Source organism: Vigna umbellata, unplaced genomic scaffold, assembly GCF_029865625.1.
Source record: "Vigna umbellata cultivar VRB3 unplaced genomic scaffold, Vumbellata_1.0 scaffold_697, whole genome shotgun sequence".
Classification (NCBI taxonomy): Eukaryota; Viridiplantae; Streptophyta; class Magnoliopsida; order Fabales; family Fabaceae; genus Vigna; species Vigna umbellata.
In genome coordinates this window covers 29,243-46,623 of record NW_028274464.1, presented here as the reverse complement: position 1 = coordinate 46,623, position 17,381 = coordinate 29,243, and the positions used below count along the sequence as shown (strand labels likewise).

At 29.0% G+C, this 17,381-nt stretch overlaps 1 protein-coding gene across 1 annotated transcript; it reads right to left on the bottom strand.

Annotated features, from left to right (window-relative positions):
- Nucleotides 1–1,857: 1,857 nt before the first annotated feature.
- LOC148190621 (phosphoinositide phospholipase C 2-like) lies at nucleotides 1,858–14,865 on the bottom strand. The gene is made up of 9 exons (XM_088102738.1): nucleotides 14,460–14,865; nucleotides 14,006–14,202; nucleotides 6,889–7,024; nucleotides 6,581–6,787; nucleotides 6,154–6,341; nucleotides 4,626–4,743; nucleotides 4,270–4,413; nucleotides 4,091–4,177; nucleotides 1,858–2,448 (listed from the first exon to the last, which is right to left on the bottom strand). The coding sequence occupies exons 1-9, from the start codon at nucleotides 14,790–14,792 to the stop codon at nucleotides 2,143–2,145; spliced, it is 1,716 nt and encodes a 571-aa protein (XP_087958864.1). The 5' UTR covers nucleotides 14,793–14,865; the 3' UTR covers nucleotides 1,858–2,142.
- Between the last annotated feature and the right edge of the window lie 2,516 nt (nucleotides 14,866–17,381).

Genomic DNA, 17,381 nt, shown 5'->3' with positions numbered 1-17,381 from the left:
GCTCTTGACGCCGGAAGTGCTTTTGCGGTGGCTGAATGGTGATCGGAGAAGAGAAAGTGAGTGTTTTTCTTGAGAGAATATGAAGGAAATGTATGAGAAGGAGAGAAAAATCAATTTTCAGAATCTGGGGAAGAAGGGTGCATGGAGTGAGTGGCGTGGATTTCTGAAAATCAAAGTTTGCTTCAACGTCAAAACGAGCGTCCGCTCATCTGCCAACACCTGCCTTCCGCCAGTTGAGTGTCGAATCCTTCGCTTGACACATAGAATCCACTCAGAGAGATTTTGGGTGCGTTTTTAACTAGTTCTGACAAAAACAAATAAATAAGATATATAACAATACAACATTTTCCTTCGTCACTAAAAAATAATCAATGATAAAATTGATTTAAAAATAAAAACTATAAATAGTCAATAACTAAAAGAATTAATTGAGACTAATTAAAATAATAAATTTATAAAAGTCAAGCTTAATTAAACCTTATATAAGTACGACACGATGCTTACTAATAAGATTTTTATTTATTTTTAAAGTAATTATTTTTATTGAGCAATAAAATCAACTTAAAAGAAAAGAATATAAAACGGTAGAACGGAACACAGAAGACAGATTGCGTTAACCATCTTCAAACTTTACCTTTTTTCCTAAAAGAATTTGAATCCGAACCCGATCAACTTGGTTTTTATCCATCAACAATCCTAGGATGAATGCGTGTCGATTTTCTGCGGATGTGGCCTTTTTGACACCCTTAAAGCATTTTGGTAAGACAAAGAAAACATAAAAGTAAGATTGAGTTGTGTTTCTTACAACTTTTTGTCTTTGATTTTTCTAAATAAAAAAAAACTTATGAGAAAAGGGATAGAGAACACCGCTTTTTCTATTAATTATAAAAAATTTTCCCTAAATTTAAATGCACAAATAATTTTGGGATACAGAACGAAATTTAAACAATTTATTATACTATAATTCTAAGCACCACACCATAAGTATACATCTAACACATGTCTGAAAAGTTTAGAAAATAAGCAATTCAAAATGAAGTTACACTATAAAATGCAAATTTATTACTTTAATTTGAAAAGATAGAAGTCATATTTTTTAATAGGGAATTTGGAACTAATATAGATTTTTTATGTTCATATTCAGATAGCAAAGCTGTACTTTTTGGAGTATTACTTTACCACGTAACTATTTTTATGTGAAACAAGTTACACTTTAGAAACACGAATTTCTTTTTCGTTTTCTCAGAAAAATAAAATGATAGACTTCAGTTACTTTGTTTCAAACTTTTTTAGATTTTTAAACTAATCTCATGGTTGATGATAAACTCAAATTTAAGATGAAACTTATGAATAGTTAATTCGAATGGAAGATTAATTCATTGGGTTGACAATGAACAATAGCTTTGTGAAAGAAAGTCTAAATAAAATGGCTTTAGCCTTTATGACATGTTTGAATGATAAAACATCACCACATTTTAGATTCTTTGTACAAATCATGAAGAAGTTTTGCCAACTCAACATTTCACCATGTACGAAAAGAAAAACAAGAATGTACACATAGGTCTTCTAACTTAATTCGAAGACCTTTCTAAGATATGTCCCCACAATATTTATTTCATGCCATCCTTCTAGCTTGCAACTTCTACTAATAATATCCTTCAATGTTTGGGATTTAAATGACCTATAATGATGACACCTCATATTGGAACCAGTTTTTGTTAATGTTATTGTTTGCATTTCATCAATCACCCCATTAAATATCATGATCCAATAATTCCATTTTCCAAAAAAAAGCAATAATACAATAATTGTAATAAATATGCTAATAATAATAGCAACATTAAAATCTTACCCTCATTAATAAAGAAAAATATATAAAGTTCATTTTGGAAAGAGCATTTGGTATTCTCTAAGTTTCTATTTCTATAAGGTTGCTTCTTCTAAGATGAGAGGGCAAATAGGAGATTTCATTATTGTATGGAGGTGCAGGAAGAAGGCGTGAAAGATAAGTGGAAAAATACGTTAAAGAAGAAGCTGTCTGCATTAAGTTATGGAGTTGTTAACATTGTAGCAATGATGATGAAACATAGGAGTTTTAGTAGCGAGGAAGATTGATTTTTGTGGGATACGGAAATGTTTGTTCTAAAGAGTGTTAGGAAGAAAGTGAAATTGGATGAGAAGTCTGACAGACTTGTAAAGTTCGCCCTTGCGGTTGCGCAAACGAACTGCACGAATGCCTTGTCGGAGTTGAGAGACAGGTAAACATGTTTGACCGCCAAAGTCACCGCTTCCAGAAAAGTCACGCTCAACAACTTTGATGTATAGAAGAGCCAATTCAGGAGTACTCAATGGGAAACTGAACTCTTCATTCCACACTGGTACCCAATCATCTTCAATTGTTCTTGTGTATTTCATATTTCTATCAGCGGGAACACCGTGAATGCCGATCTGCACATCATCATTAATCTCAATACCTACTAATCGGATTGAAATTCTTTTTTCTTTAAATATTTATAACCCTTCTTTGAATTTGGTATTTGAAGATTAAGGTCACACTTTACTAAATTAAAAAGATCAAAATGATTTTTTTTAATTAAAAATTAAAAAAAGTTTATTCAAAATTTTAGAAATTGAAAGGATAACTTAACCAAATTTTAAAGATTGTTAATTTGGAACGAGATAACCAATAAAAAAATTAATATTTTTTTCTTTGCATTATCCTAAATTTTAACTCAACTCTAAAATATAAATCATAGAACTAGATTATCTCTTTACTTATAATATATCTAGACTATTTTCATAAGAGTAAACTATAGTTTTAGTTTAGAAAGATATATAACACTACTGTATTAGTCCTTATAAATTAATAATAAAAGTGTTAATGAGAGTTAAGTTAATTGACATTAGTTAACATAAGAATAATTTATAAGTAAATTCAACTCGATTTATTTTTTTTGGTGAATTAATCTATTATAGACTGATGAATTAGATAAGTTGATATATTCTATATACGTAGATAGGTGAGTTGGTTCATCCATCGTAAACTTTACGATTAGGTGAATCAATTTATTATAGACTAATAAATGATTGTTTCACCTTATACTGTAATCATTTCATTTGCATTTTCAATTTCTAAAAATAGTTTTTAGAAGATAAATTTTTCTTTACTGAATTTCAAAATTCGTTGAAGAATTTTTCAAAGACATCTGATTTTGAAATTTGTTAAAGCATTTGAGAAAAAAATTCTATCAAATTTAAAAATTTAATAAAGAAAAACTCCTTAATTGAATTTTGAAATCTAATAAAAAAAAAAAGAATGTTGGGTTTTTCGAATTGTGGAGAATAGTTTTGAAATTTAAAAAATGTTTAGAAGGTAAGATAATTGAAGGTGTAAAATAAAACAACCCTAATGAATTAGGTGAGTTAGTCTACTAAGGAATAACTCAAAAATATTTTGTTATTCAAATTTAGTTTATATATTTATCACACTATAATAAAAATAGATGAACTCAATTCATTTTTCAATCAAAATACACATATTTCATCAAATATTATTATAAAAATAGTAATTAAAAATTAAATTTCATCTTACATAAATATTTCTTAAATAATCAAATTGTCACTCTATATAATTAGGAAAAAAATTTATAAAAAAATTCATTAAAAATGATAAAAATAAGAACAAATTATTGTTAATAAACTGGTTCGAACCCAATTAATCTATCAATTTAATATTTAAAAAAATTAACTTTTTTAACCTAATCTGACTTTAAACCAATTTTTACATCTCTAAAAGAACATTTGAAACGAAGTCAATAAAAATATTTAATAATTTAATCTAATTTTTAAATTTATTTTTAGTCATTTTAGTTTTTATATATATGTTAAGATTATCATTAAAGTAATATGTTTTTTTTAATTTTTTTATTATACAATGAAGAAGTCATTTACTTTTTCTTAATTTGATGAAAATAATAACTTGCTCATCCGCCAAAATATTTTCAAAGTGAGGTGAAAGAATGAGTTGTACAATAACAAAATGATCCAATATTAAACTTTAAATATTAATTTTGTTGATGAAAAGTATTACCTGTACACGGAAGTCAGGAGGAGAATAAAAGTCAAAATGGGTTGGGCTGAAATCTGAACGCCACCCATCACCCATGTATACCAAAACCTGCTTTATCAAATTTAATTGGATAAAACTCATTTGAAAAAAAAAACAGCGTTTTTCTTCCTACACCCCAAATTTAATGTTTTCTTGTTTACCTGAAGAGTTGTTTGGACTGGCCGAACCGCTTTTGGATCAAAAACATCGTTGACATTCAATAATATGTTTGGTTTTTTAACATAACCACAACCACCATTGGCTCTGAACATTCCTTCCATGTACCTAAGATAGTGCCCTCCTCCCTTAAACAAAACAAAACATACATACACAATAAGAATATTAAGAGTACTACTTTCTATATAATGCCCTTTTAGACTATTATCTCCTTTAAACCTTATAATTGCTACAAACCTTTTCATTTTCAATTGTCAAATACGTTGGTCTTTTAAATGTTATATATCTTTTAAAAAATTTCTTTATTTTATTAAAGTTTAAAAAGTGAAAGTCCAATTACCTGCATATTAAATGCTACCATTTGAGCTCCATGCATCCATCCAATCATGGGATCGTAATTAGACGAATCCAGACGAGTTCCTTTTGGATATATTCTAAGCAAATTTCTTTGGGTGAATCTACGTGATAGAACAATATTATAATAGTTGTATTAATGAATATTATGGTAAAAGAAAATATTGTTTTTTTTAAATATACAAGATGTCATTATGAAAAAATCTCTTAAGAGTAATAAATGTTGAAAGTCTCACGTCTACCAGTAATAAAGTGAATTAGAGTATGTATGTGGATGAAAACCTTACTTTAAAAGTCGATTTTGTGGGATTGAGTTAGACTTAAAATCAACCTCTTAACATGGTATCATAAATATGAGTTAGAACCCATACTAGCAAGATTTGTGTTTGTTGGACATATGATTTCATCTACTTTTAGGCCACTATCAAACTAATAATTAATGTGTACTAATAATTAATGTGTAGTTCCACGTTCAAGATGTATATACCTTAACGTAAAAGATGTGTGTTAGAAGTCTCACATCGACTAAGTTATTATATATTGTGAGAGTTTAGAGTTTAGACTTAAAGTTACAAATCAAACCTTTTACATACTTATTTAGTTGAAAGTGGTTCATAACTTTTTTTTAGTGTACTGTAGTGAAAGCTAGTTAAATTTTAAACTAACAAAAAGACATGTATGATCTTAAATTAAAAAGATGTAGAAGTTAATTGACTACCTTTAATACAATTTTGATATAAAAAGTGGATAACTCCTGGCATGGAATGAATATTACAATCATTTTCTACTTTATAGTTTAAATGGTATAAACATAAGCCATATGTTTTGATCTCATAAACGGTTTTATAGAATTTGTAGAATTGTACTATAATTTGAAAAGGAGGTTTAATATTGTATAATAAAGTTAGGCAAGTGATTCTTAAGTTATGTTCTGAGTATCAAGAAGAGGTTATAAACCCTTTTATATTTTAATTCCACTTTCTATCATTTTAGGTCTTTGTATAGAAGTTACATTATAAGAAAATTATTAAATAATTATTTTTTATTGTCATATTTTGGCCAAAGACATTTTTTGTTAATTGTTTATTGTCATCTTAGGCAACAATTTTCATTGTTGCTTATTGTCATATTTTAAGCCACAAATTTGAAATTTTGTGGCCTAAACAAAAAAAATCGCCTATAATATAATCAATGACCTCCTACACCATGACCAAAATTTCATTGCCTATTTGTTAGCCTAATTTAGGCAACAATATTTTGTCTTTAGGCCATAATTTTTTACTATTGTTTAAAGTAATTTTTGTTGTAATGTAATTTAGGACAAACAAATAATTAGTTATTATATCAACTAAGTTAGACATTAAGTTATGAACTAAAAATTATTTGTATTTAAAATAGTCTTTATTGTTAATAAGAATTTATAATTCATATGTGAATTAGAGTTTAAATTGCTTTCTAACATTAACTACTAACATTTTAACTACTTACTAGATCCAAAAAGAAAAATTGTTCACCTGATGATTTCAGTTCCATGATTTTTGGCAATATCTTCAAGCTCTTGCTCGCTCAAGCTTAAACGTCTGACTTGGTTATGATTAATCAAACAGTTTTTTAACTTACCTTTAGGTTTTCCTGCACGAATAGAAATCAAATCCCTATATTCAGGAGTATCATCCTCATCATCCTCATCATCTGAGTCATCCTAATCTCAACAATACAACATACAAAATCCGATTACAACAAGATTACAACCACTCCATCTTTGATTGAATTTTTTGTTATTATATTTCATCAATATAACATGATCTATATATTAACACTTATTATGTCTTTTTTATACTTTTAAATTTGAAAAAATATTTTCTTAACATAGCCTAAACCAAAACTATTTATCATATTTAATTCCAATTTGTTTAAAAAAGTTATTAAATAAATTCTCACCTTGTAATTGACTCTAGATTTGTCATGATATTCCTCAAGCCTATGTGGTGCTTCCTCTAGTATCCTTTGGTCTTGACCTTCATAAGAGTCTGGTGGTTTAGTTGAAATCAAAATTTTTTTCTTCAATCTCTCTGGAGAAGGAAATTCCCTCATTTGGTGTGGATTTTCAGGGTAAAATAACATATCTCCAAATGTGTCAACGAGCATCTGTAAATATGTTCATTTCCACTAAAATTGTTATTAGGTTTTTCAAACCATGATAAAGAGACCTAACTTATTATATGTCATGCAACATGAGTTAAAAAAACCTTAGCCACTTTGTCTTGAAGAGATGGTGTGATATGGTCTTCAAAAGTTATAACAACGGGATATGGAGAGGCAAAAAATGCATAATCCTTAATGGCAAGAAGGCAAGGTCTAAGTTTCACTGAAGAAGTAAGAGTCCTACATTTTAAAGAAAATCAATTAGTTTCATATATAACAACATTAAAAGTTGCTAATGCATGTAAAACAAAGTCTAGACATATACATATATACTTAGGTAGGACCAAAACATTTGATTTAGTGAAGTTAATCAATCTAATGAAAGAAATTGTTTTAGTATACTAGTTTGGTTACCTTGAGTTTTTGCTATGAAGGGAGTTGTTGGACATTATTAGTCCAAACCACTATTTAGTTAAGTCAAAGTGTTCACTGAATAAAATGAGTGAATATATAAAGATATTTCGAATGTGTTAATACAAATATTTTTATATAGTTTTATATTATTCCAATGTGTAATATTTTTATGGTTAACATTCTTTGTAAGGTCGTGAGGTTTAACAAAATTGTGGAACTCTCTACTTCCTATCGTTAGGTCAATGATTTGATATTCAATGCCAATATAATTATAATTAAAGTCTTGTTTCAAAACATGTAATGTGTTGTTCAATTTGTATGATATTTGAACTATTCATGTGTTAAGAATCTAAAATATAAGTTGAAAGTTTAACATAAAAATGAGAAAATTGACTAATATATAAGAAACAAAGACCAACAATAACTCAGTCTTCTGATTTTTAGTTAAATATGGTGTCATAGTCTCTTATATGAAATACTCGTATCTCAAAAGTGACAATTCTTCTTAGTCTACGTAGCAACAAAATTCTAATATCACTCTCAAATTTTCTCTTTCTTTCTGTATCAAATGAATAAATTTAAAATAATTTCATCCAACTTATTATTTTAGAATTTTTTTATTTAGATTTGATTATGATACATAATAATATTTATTAATAAATAGTTAATTATTTTTTGTGTGAAACATAAATTAATTTAATTTGTTAAATTTAATTGTGTTTTTGTAAAAATATTAATTAATTCATTAATTATATATAATAATATTTTACTTAAAAATTAACTGCATAACATTTAAGTAAATTCATAACAATAAAAATTAAATAACTTTGAGAAATATAATATGCTTCAAAAAGATTTACTTTATTATCTTTTCTTTTAAACCTTTTTCAAATTTGATTATTGGAATAACGTTATCACTTTGATAAAATTAACCTTTTTCATACTAACGTATTATTGTATTTGTAATAGATTCAATCAATCAATTATGACATATTTAGGACACTAACATTACATTGAAGTACTTTCATCAATTCCAATATATTCATATACATGGTTAAAGGACTATCCATAACTCAATATTCAAACAACAACAATCCACTTCTACAAAGGTGATAAACAATTTCTTTGCATTGGATCCTGTTATGAGACAATAATTGTGATTAACAATACCCTTTATAATTAGTTCTTAGAAATACATACCTCTATATATGAAACATTCTCTGAAATTGAGTTTTCGGTGCATAGGCTTCTTAAAAAAATGTTTACTAAATAATCAATCATGACCTTGCTCACAATTTTGCTCACAATTTTAATGTACCACCTTTCTTCTTTATTTGTCACTAATCGTGTTGCTGACTTGTTGGTACTTAAGTATCAATCTAACCGCTTTTTTGATTAATATAATCATTAAATTCTTATTTTATGGGTTGATCCAACATTATATCTAAATATATGTTTTCAAAATTCATTGTATGGAAAACGGAATGGAAAGAGTAATATTGTGAAATGTTACACGAAGATGCGATAATTTGATAACATTACAAAGTTATATAATGACTATTTTTTTTTATAATGGTTAGTTTTATAACGAATAAATTTTACAACAACTATTACATTTAAATACATCTTTGTTTCTACCTAATGTAGTCCAAATATTTTTCATGGTCTATGTTGCTTTTCAGATATGTTAGGCATGTCTTTCATGGGATATCATACTCTTAACACATTTTTATATAACTTCTTTTAACTCATAAATTCATCAAATTTGGTGTTTTTCCCTCTCATTGTACTTTTTGTTCATGCTAAACATATCAATATGTGGACTAATGTTTCCATTTACTCTTTTGTTTCTCTTTATTCTAGGGGCCCTTTTGTTTTATAGGTGAGAGATGTTGGTGAAAATGTTCCACATTCATCAACTTCAATTGACATCAATAGGTTAGAAGATGATGTATATATTCAATTGAAGAATAAATCTGGGATCTTTTTAAAGAATTGTCGACAAAGGTTATTTTGGCTTATTTCTCAATAATAACCAAACAATTTCAAGTTCAATGTTTTTTACCTATGGACTCTTCTGTGATAATATTATATATGTGTTAACTTTTGATTCACTATTTTTCCTTTGATTGATTGTTTCTTTGTAGCATACTTTAAAGTATTGAACTATAGGGTGAAATTTGTTTATTTGAGATTTATGTTGATTCATTGTCTTCTTTGTAAACATGTCATGTGTATCCAATGACAAATCTTAATAGGGGCATGACATTAGCCTTTTAGCCCCTTAAACTCTATTTATGGATTCACCACTTCTCTCCTTTCTTCCTTGGAGAGTCAATGTTGGTGACCAATGAGAGTAGTTTGTTCTTAAAAGGAAGGTGAAATTGTTCTATATAATTTGTTCAGGTGTAAGGAGAGAGTGATGTAACACGTGATTGGCAGGAAGAAAAGCTAACTTACATTATCTTGTGACACGTGAAGAATGAACTCTATGACTTTACATGGAGATTAGACATTAAAACTCACTTAGTCTGAGTATATTATTTTTATAGACAACAATTTTATTTTGTGAAAAAGTGATTCACCTAAGTTGTTATTCTTGCAATCAACAATATAATTTTTAAACTCACATTTGGTTTTTTCTCCCAGCCTTACTAAGTACTAATTATGACAAACTAATGACCATTAATAATAAAACTCCTTACCATTGTACTAAAAAATAGAAAAAAAAATGGCTAACACATTAACTATCCATACAACTCCAACAACTAACACATTAACCACCCATAAAACTCCAACGGCTAACACATAAGTCATTCAAACCCAACAAAACTTTCCTGTAAACTTAAATGCTTCGTCTATCATTTATTCTGATTTTCCACATGCATCAATTCCTCTTCCATTCGTTGATTGGTCACTCTTTGACCATGTGATATCAATTTTGTTTCTCATAGCACACATAGATCACGACAGTCATTGTAGCAACAACTTCTATAGATCCTGCTGCAACCACTAGCCACTATAACTTTAACCCTTTTCTAATTTGTTTCTTCTTTCTTATAGTAATAATCCCCACACTCGTTGAACATCTTGCTTCCCACAACAACATTGTTTTGGTTTCTATTTCCAGACACTTCATTCTTTGTCACTTCCTCAGTGTCATGGTTGTTGTTCTTGTAACTCAACACGACCGATTCAAATTTTTTTCTTAGTAGTAACGTTCTCCAAATCATTTTTACCACCTCAAAACTCTTCACTCTTTCTTGAAGCACACAATTAAGCTTTCGTAGGTAATGAATCTCGTCGTCTTTTTTATAGTTTCTTCGCCATGACCTCTTGTATCGCATTCACCAACATTCTTGATTTTCTCACTCATTACTCCTCGATCTCCATTCACACACTATTTGTGTGTTACACGATGAAACGATCGATCCTCGATATCATATTATGCTATAGCCTTGCCATGTTTGTCTCTAGGTCCACCACCTTCACCGTGATAATCTAATTGCCTTTGCTGCTTCAAGTGACTACATCACTTATCGTTGCATCTCCTTAATCTTCTTGTTATTCACCATGTTGTAGCTTTGCAAATTATTGATTTCTGCTATCACCTTCTTGATCTCTTTCTTTCGCGTGAAGTTCTTGTTCACCAATTCATCACATTCACATTACAATATCACGATCTCTGTCACCAATTACTCACCATACCGATCATCTATGCCACAATTTGCAACATTATTATCTAAGCTATTTAGATTCCCCAATGAGTTATGCAAGTTATCTAGATGCCTTACCAAGCTATCTGAGTTGCTTGGATGTCTTGTCAAGTTGTCCAGTTTCATGTGCTCGGCACTGAGCTATGTGTTATCATCAACAACACATATTCCTTTTCAACATCTGTTGTGAAAAGCTTGATCGTCTCTTCCCTTTTGTTTTCAGATTGACAATCTTTTGCATAGTGTTTAACCCTACCATAATGGAAGCATTGGTTTGAGTAGCACTCTTTTCCAAAATGGCCATATTTGCCACACTTAAAGCACTTAATATTTGAGTTACTCATCCGACCTCTTCTCTACTAACCTCATCCTTGTCCATGCCAATTTTGTTGGTTGGATTGCTTTTTCATCTTGACCAGGATATCTACCTCTACAACCATTACTTTTACGTCTTAGGTATCGTCCACTCGTCTTAGCTCAAGTGATCCGGCAAACCCTTCAACCAAGAGCATTAACATGTCTTAAGACTCCTCAATTGTGAACATCACGTTCTCAAAGTCATTGTGCACCATGGTTTATACCCAAGTTATATACTCGGATACTCTTTCAGTATACTTCACCTCCATGTGCCCCCCTAAGTGTTTGAGGTCGAACCTATTTCACTTTGTTATCCCTCTTGTATGCTTTATCTAATATGTCTCACCCTTCCTTTAAAGATTTTGCGCTTACAATTTTCTCAAAGTCGGACTCATCGATAGCTTTATACAATATGTACATGGTTGCCAACCTGGATAAGGATATTCTGTTTGTAAGATTGACCATCTCACTTAAACTTATCCAAGAACATTTTAGATACTCAAGCTGTCTAGATTTGATGTCAATTTGTAAACAACAAATTTACTTTGTGAAAAACTAATTAATCTATGTTGTTGTTGTTCTTGCATTCAACAATATAATTTATAAACTCACATTTTGTTTTTTCTCCATGCCTTACTAACAACTAATTATGACATATTACCGACCATTAGCAACATAACTTAACAAAATTCTTAATCTTTATACTAAAAACAGATAAAAACGGCTAATACATTAATTACTCATAAAACTCCAATAACTAACACATTAACTATTCATAAAATTCAAACTCTAATGACTAATACATTTAAATTTATTCTAATCCAACAATTTTGACCCTCTATATTTATTGATGGACATCTTTCATTATAATTGTCATTCTTGTTGTATATATCCAAAGGATAATTCCACACATTCAACTATTTTTGAACTAGGATCAATATTCGTTGAACTGAGAATGCCACATCAGGTTTCATTTGAGATAAAGTTTCACTACTGCTATCAACTTGATACTATAAAATTCGATTGGTGATTCTTCTTGTTGGAGATAAATAATGGATATAATGTTAGATGAAAGAGATATCGTGACATTGGAATGGTTAAATCATAATAAATGACAAACATTCTAAAGAACGAATATCCTTCTTTTCTTTCTATTATTTCCTGCCAACTATCCTTCACCCTTCTCCCTCTTCTTCGCTTTCAATTCGGCCTTGCTTAGGCTTTTGAGGTCTACATTCAGCCATCAAAGATTGCTACTCACAGACCATGTCAGGCTTCAGGGTGATTTTGTTCACTTTGTTGTTATCTATTTCATGTTTCATGCTTTGATAAGTTCTTCTTCATTTGTGTTCATCTACGTGTTTGTCTCTTCTTATTCTTCATTAATAATGAAATAGAATAGTACCTTTGTTTGAAGCAACCCCAAACAATTCTACTACATTTTGTAAGCATATATTCAGAGATATCTTCTTAAAGTCTCACTCTCCTCCTAAGTGACTATTACAGTGAAACACAACTTATGATATAAAAATTTATATACATTTAGAGTTAAAATATACTTAATGATTAAAATTAATTTTGTTTTGTTTAGAGTATTATATATGGTACTTTTACTATTGTATTACATGTATATGTACATATAATGGTTATCTACTTATGTAATATATTATTAATGATATTTATTTTGCAGTTGTTTTAAAATTATTTATGTATATATGATAACAAACAAAAATAAGTTTAATTTTTAAATAAATAAAGGTAGCATTAGTCAAGTCTCACATCTATCGATTAATCTTTTACAAGTAATGTAGCATCAACTGTGTGAAATGCCAATGTCAGATTTCGCATATTTTTCATATTAACAATAACTATAAACTATCACTATTTAACACCAGCCGCTAATAAATACCAAACATAAAAAGAAAAGTAAATTGAGCTTTTCATATATTTGAAGCTTTCTTACAAGGTTTCTCATAATGCTTTAAAATTTGTATTTTAAATTCGTGTATAAACTAAGTTAAACTGAAAAATTGTTTTTAATTTTTTAAGAAGTATTTATGGAAAACTCGCTTGAACAAATTTATAAGATTTTCCTAACACTAAAATCGCTTTTAGTGTTGAATTTTTTAAGTTAACACAAGCTTTTTATTGACACTATTAAGGTGTTTATGTTATAATACTAATATATTTTCTTTAAGATTTTCATTAACTATATTTAGATGTGAACATCTAATTATAAAAAAACCTATCAATATTTACCTCATGAAGATCACAAAATCACATTTGAAACAGGGATGGAAAATAAGATATTAAGTCATAAAATACCATCAAGTATAGAGACCTAAATGTTTACAATAAAGCTATCGAGGTCTTACTAAAGATAGTAGTGCTTTAGTGCATTAACATTCCTTCTACGAAAATTAATCACATTTTTTAAAACTCTCTTAGCTGTTAAGCAAAAAGAAAATTCTAAAAGGTACACTTAAAACCATTAATTTTTACTTTTTGGAACTTGATAGGGTTTCATATGTGTTTAGTTATAAAGCTAATAATATCCTTGACCTTAGAGGAAGACAATGATTGAGTAAACCTTTCTTCAAAAACAATACTATTAGATTTCAACATATCTAACACTGCACAATTTGTCTACTTATGTAAATGTTACTTTGTTATGACAGAAAAATTAAGCAGATATATCCACCAATTAACTACTGAAAACTATATAAATTCATACCCTCCATGATGAACTAACACATCGTCTCCTCTGGAATTTGGCCATAAATCTAGCTCAATTACTCTAACTCCTTTCTTCAATGCTTTTATTATCTCAGAAGTATTGCTAGCACTGCTAAGTTGATTTCCAGTTAAGTAGGAGTTGTGGCCTGTGTACATGAAATAATGAGCCAAAGGAGCATTCATGTCATGGTGCACCTGCAGATCAAAAACACACAGAAATGAGAAAGCTAAAAAAAGTATATATATATATAATATATATATATATATATATATATATATATATATATATATATATATATATATATAGTTAGAAGATCATGATTAACTGCATGAAAAATTTGCTCTACAAAATAATTATTTATATCAGTATGAGAAGGAGACATTAAATATTATATCAGAAATGTTAAGTAATTGAGTAAGCTTTTTCCAGTGGTGAAACAGATGTGTAATACCTCAGCAAGGGGGCCATTAAGGTCAGTCAAGAGATAACGGAAGAAGGCATCAATATGAAAGCCTCTCCTTTGAAATATGTTGAGATGCTTGAGACTGTCAAAAATGGCTTGAGCACGTGTGGTGACAGCTTCATTTTCTCCCTGAAATTCAACTAAGAAATTGCACATATCATCCATGGTCATGATGCCATCATGTGAATACTCTTCAAAAACAGTGTTGATTTCGTCAGGGGGTTCAACCACTTTGAGCCTAAACATTCTCCTGAAACAGAAACAGACTTTGAAGTGCTGTTTAGAGGTTCTATGAGAAGGGTGTCTAGTTGTGGTGGCCATTGTTGTTTTGGATAATGTCAAATGAGGGGGAGACACACAGAGATAATGGACAGAAAAGAGAAAGGTGTATCAGCTTTTGAAAATGACTCGGAATGTCTTGGAGCCTAAGTTTGAATTTATACTCTTACAATGTTCATAAGGAACATGTACAAAATACTTTAAATAGATTGTTTTTGTTAACTTTGTCTCTGTAAAGAAGAAAGAGATTACTTTATTTTATGCTTTGTGCTTTCTTTTACTATACATTTCAATAATAAGCATCTCGGGCTAGCTCTAAATAAACTTATCAAACGTTAGGAATATTCAGGGATGTGTGGGTAAAGATATGTATTACACAAACCAAAATGATGTAGTGAGAAGTAGCTTTTTTCTGGAATATCGAATAACTAGTTTTTAATGATCAAATTTTAAATTAAATTATAGCTTAAGTTATTCTAAAAAAATGCTAATAAATTCAATAAAAAAGAATAAATTTAACTTGATATTATAAAATCAGGTTTGAATCCCCTGTAACATTTTATCTTACAAAATTAAATTGAAAAAGTAAAATTTGACATTTATTTATATAGTACTATGCAACAATTTATTGTCAACCCTCATTGATATGATATGTGTAAAATATTCTCACTCAATTACGTTGCCATATTTTTTTCATAAAGACAACATGATTCATTTTTCTGTGACTATCATCGTCAATTAATATTGGGAATGAATCCAAAATGCATAACTAGATTTACGTATCCATCTTCGATATAGTAGAAAAAACAAATATCTTAGTGATGTTGGATTTGAAGGAGATGATCCCTGTGGAACTGTGTCATTGGAGACAAAAAGGATTGGAGAAGGAGAAGATGGTTTGGAATCAAATGTGATCACATCTTAAACGATGTTTTCATTGATATCACAAAAGGGAAAACATTGTCTCTATCTAAAAAATAGAAATGTTGGCAAAAGAAGAATCTTCAAGAATACATTTTGATGATGATAAAAGCAAGTCCAAAAACTTAAAGTGATGACAAAAAGATATTGGAAGACTTAATATTTTTTTGTGTGTATTTGATTGAGTCTTTGTAAGAAGTCATATATTAGTGAATAAATTGTTTCTAGGAATTAATGAGACATAAAGAAACATGCACAAAGATCACTCAAGAAAGGTTTCGTAAAGAAACATGCACAAAGATCACTCAAGAAATGTTTTATTTACCCAAGAAGCTTTATGATAATAGATTAACATTAATGACAATCAATTATCTAATTGAAATCAAGTTTTTTAGAAGAGTCTATGTGATAATCGATTATGATTGTAAGTAATCAATTATCATAGTGAAAAAATATTTTCATTAAAGTTAATGTGATAATCAATTATCTCTTTAAAATAATCGAGCGGCAGTTGTGACTTGACTCTTCATATTCATGACCTAATTTTCATATATATAAAAAGTCCATATATTTTTGGGGAAACCTATTTCAAATAGAACTTTTCATTTAGAGGTTTAGGGTCGTGACTTGTAAAGAAACTCTATGTGTTTTTGGAAAAGGGCTTTAAAAAATCTAGTGTATGTATAACAATAACTTTCATCAAGTGGGTTCTTATGTGATTGAGTGTTATTGTTGTTGTTAAGAGAAGTTGTTCATCTTTTGTGTGACTCAAAGGAAGTGTTTCATTCTTTATGTGATTCAAGTAAGGTATTTTTCATTTCTCAGGTCTTTAAGAGAGGTATTCTTTAAACCTTAAACTCTTTATTATGTGATTTTAAGTTTAGTTCAATTCTAGTGTTTGATTTAATCCCTCTTTAGAAAGATTAATTTTGTAGATTTTTTTTATTTGAATCAGTATAAAATATTTGTGTATGAATTTTCTATTCCCTACTCTCCTTATTTTACTAAAGTCATTAAAATAAGGGAAAATTTTAATTGAACGATGAACTTTGAAGAAAATTGCAAAGTATTAATATTTATCAAACAAACCAATTCATTCCCCTCTTGGTTTTTGTCCAAACGAGGATATTCCTCTACATGATTCTAACTGTTGGTATTAAAGCTTACTTTAATAGTAATTCAAAATTGTTGAAAATGGTTGGACAAATAAAAACTTTTGTAGAGGGCACATATATTAATAGACTCCTTTTTTTACCGGTGAAAATTATCCTTTCTGAAAAGTTAGGATACAAATTTTTTAGAGTTTTTTTATAGGAGCGTTTGGAATGAAATTTTAAATGGTCCATTTTTACCTACAATAACTGTGAATGATGTGCAGGAACCAAAGCCTTTTTCTCAATGGATTGCTCAAAAAAATAGAAGGGCTTAATATAATATTAGGACTAGAAATATTATTTCATCTGCTTTAATTCTTGATGAGTTTTATGGATCTTTGTGTGCAAGAGTGCTTAAGAGATGTGGGTTCATTTGTTGTAATAATGTTAGATTATTCCAAAGAGCGTTGCCCAACGGTAGCATGCCAACGTTCAAAATTTTTCAACGTGAATTAATTTTGCAACGTTGAAATCATTGATTGTTTTAATTTATTTTATTCTTTCCTAGCTCTATAAATAGAGGGTTCTTCCACGTTCCAAAACACACCAAAAGAAG

Excerpts from the sequence above, each read along its gene's own strand:
- LOC148190621 (XM_088102738.1), bottom strand. The coding sequence starts at position 14,792 with ATGGCCACCACAACTAGACACCCTTCTCATAGAACCTCTAAACAGCAC. Across the intron at positions 14,203-14,459 it reads TTAATGGCCCCCTTGCTGAG|GTGCACCATGACATGAATGC; the intron begins GTATTACACATC and ends TTTGATCTGCAG. Across the intron at positions 6,788-6,888 it reads TTCAAGACAAAGTGGCTAAG|ATGCTCGTTGACACATTTGG; the intron begins GTTTTTTTAACT and ends ACATATTTACAG.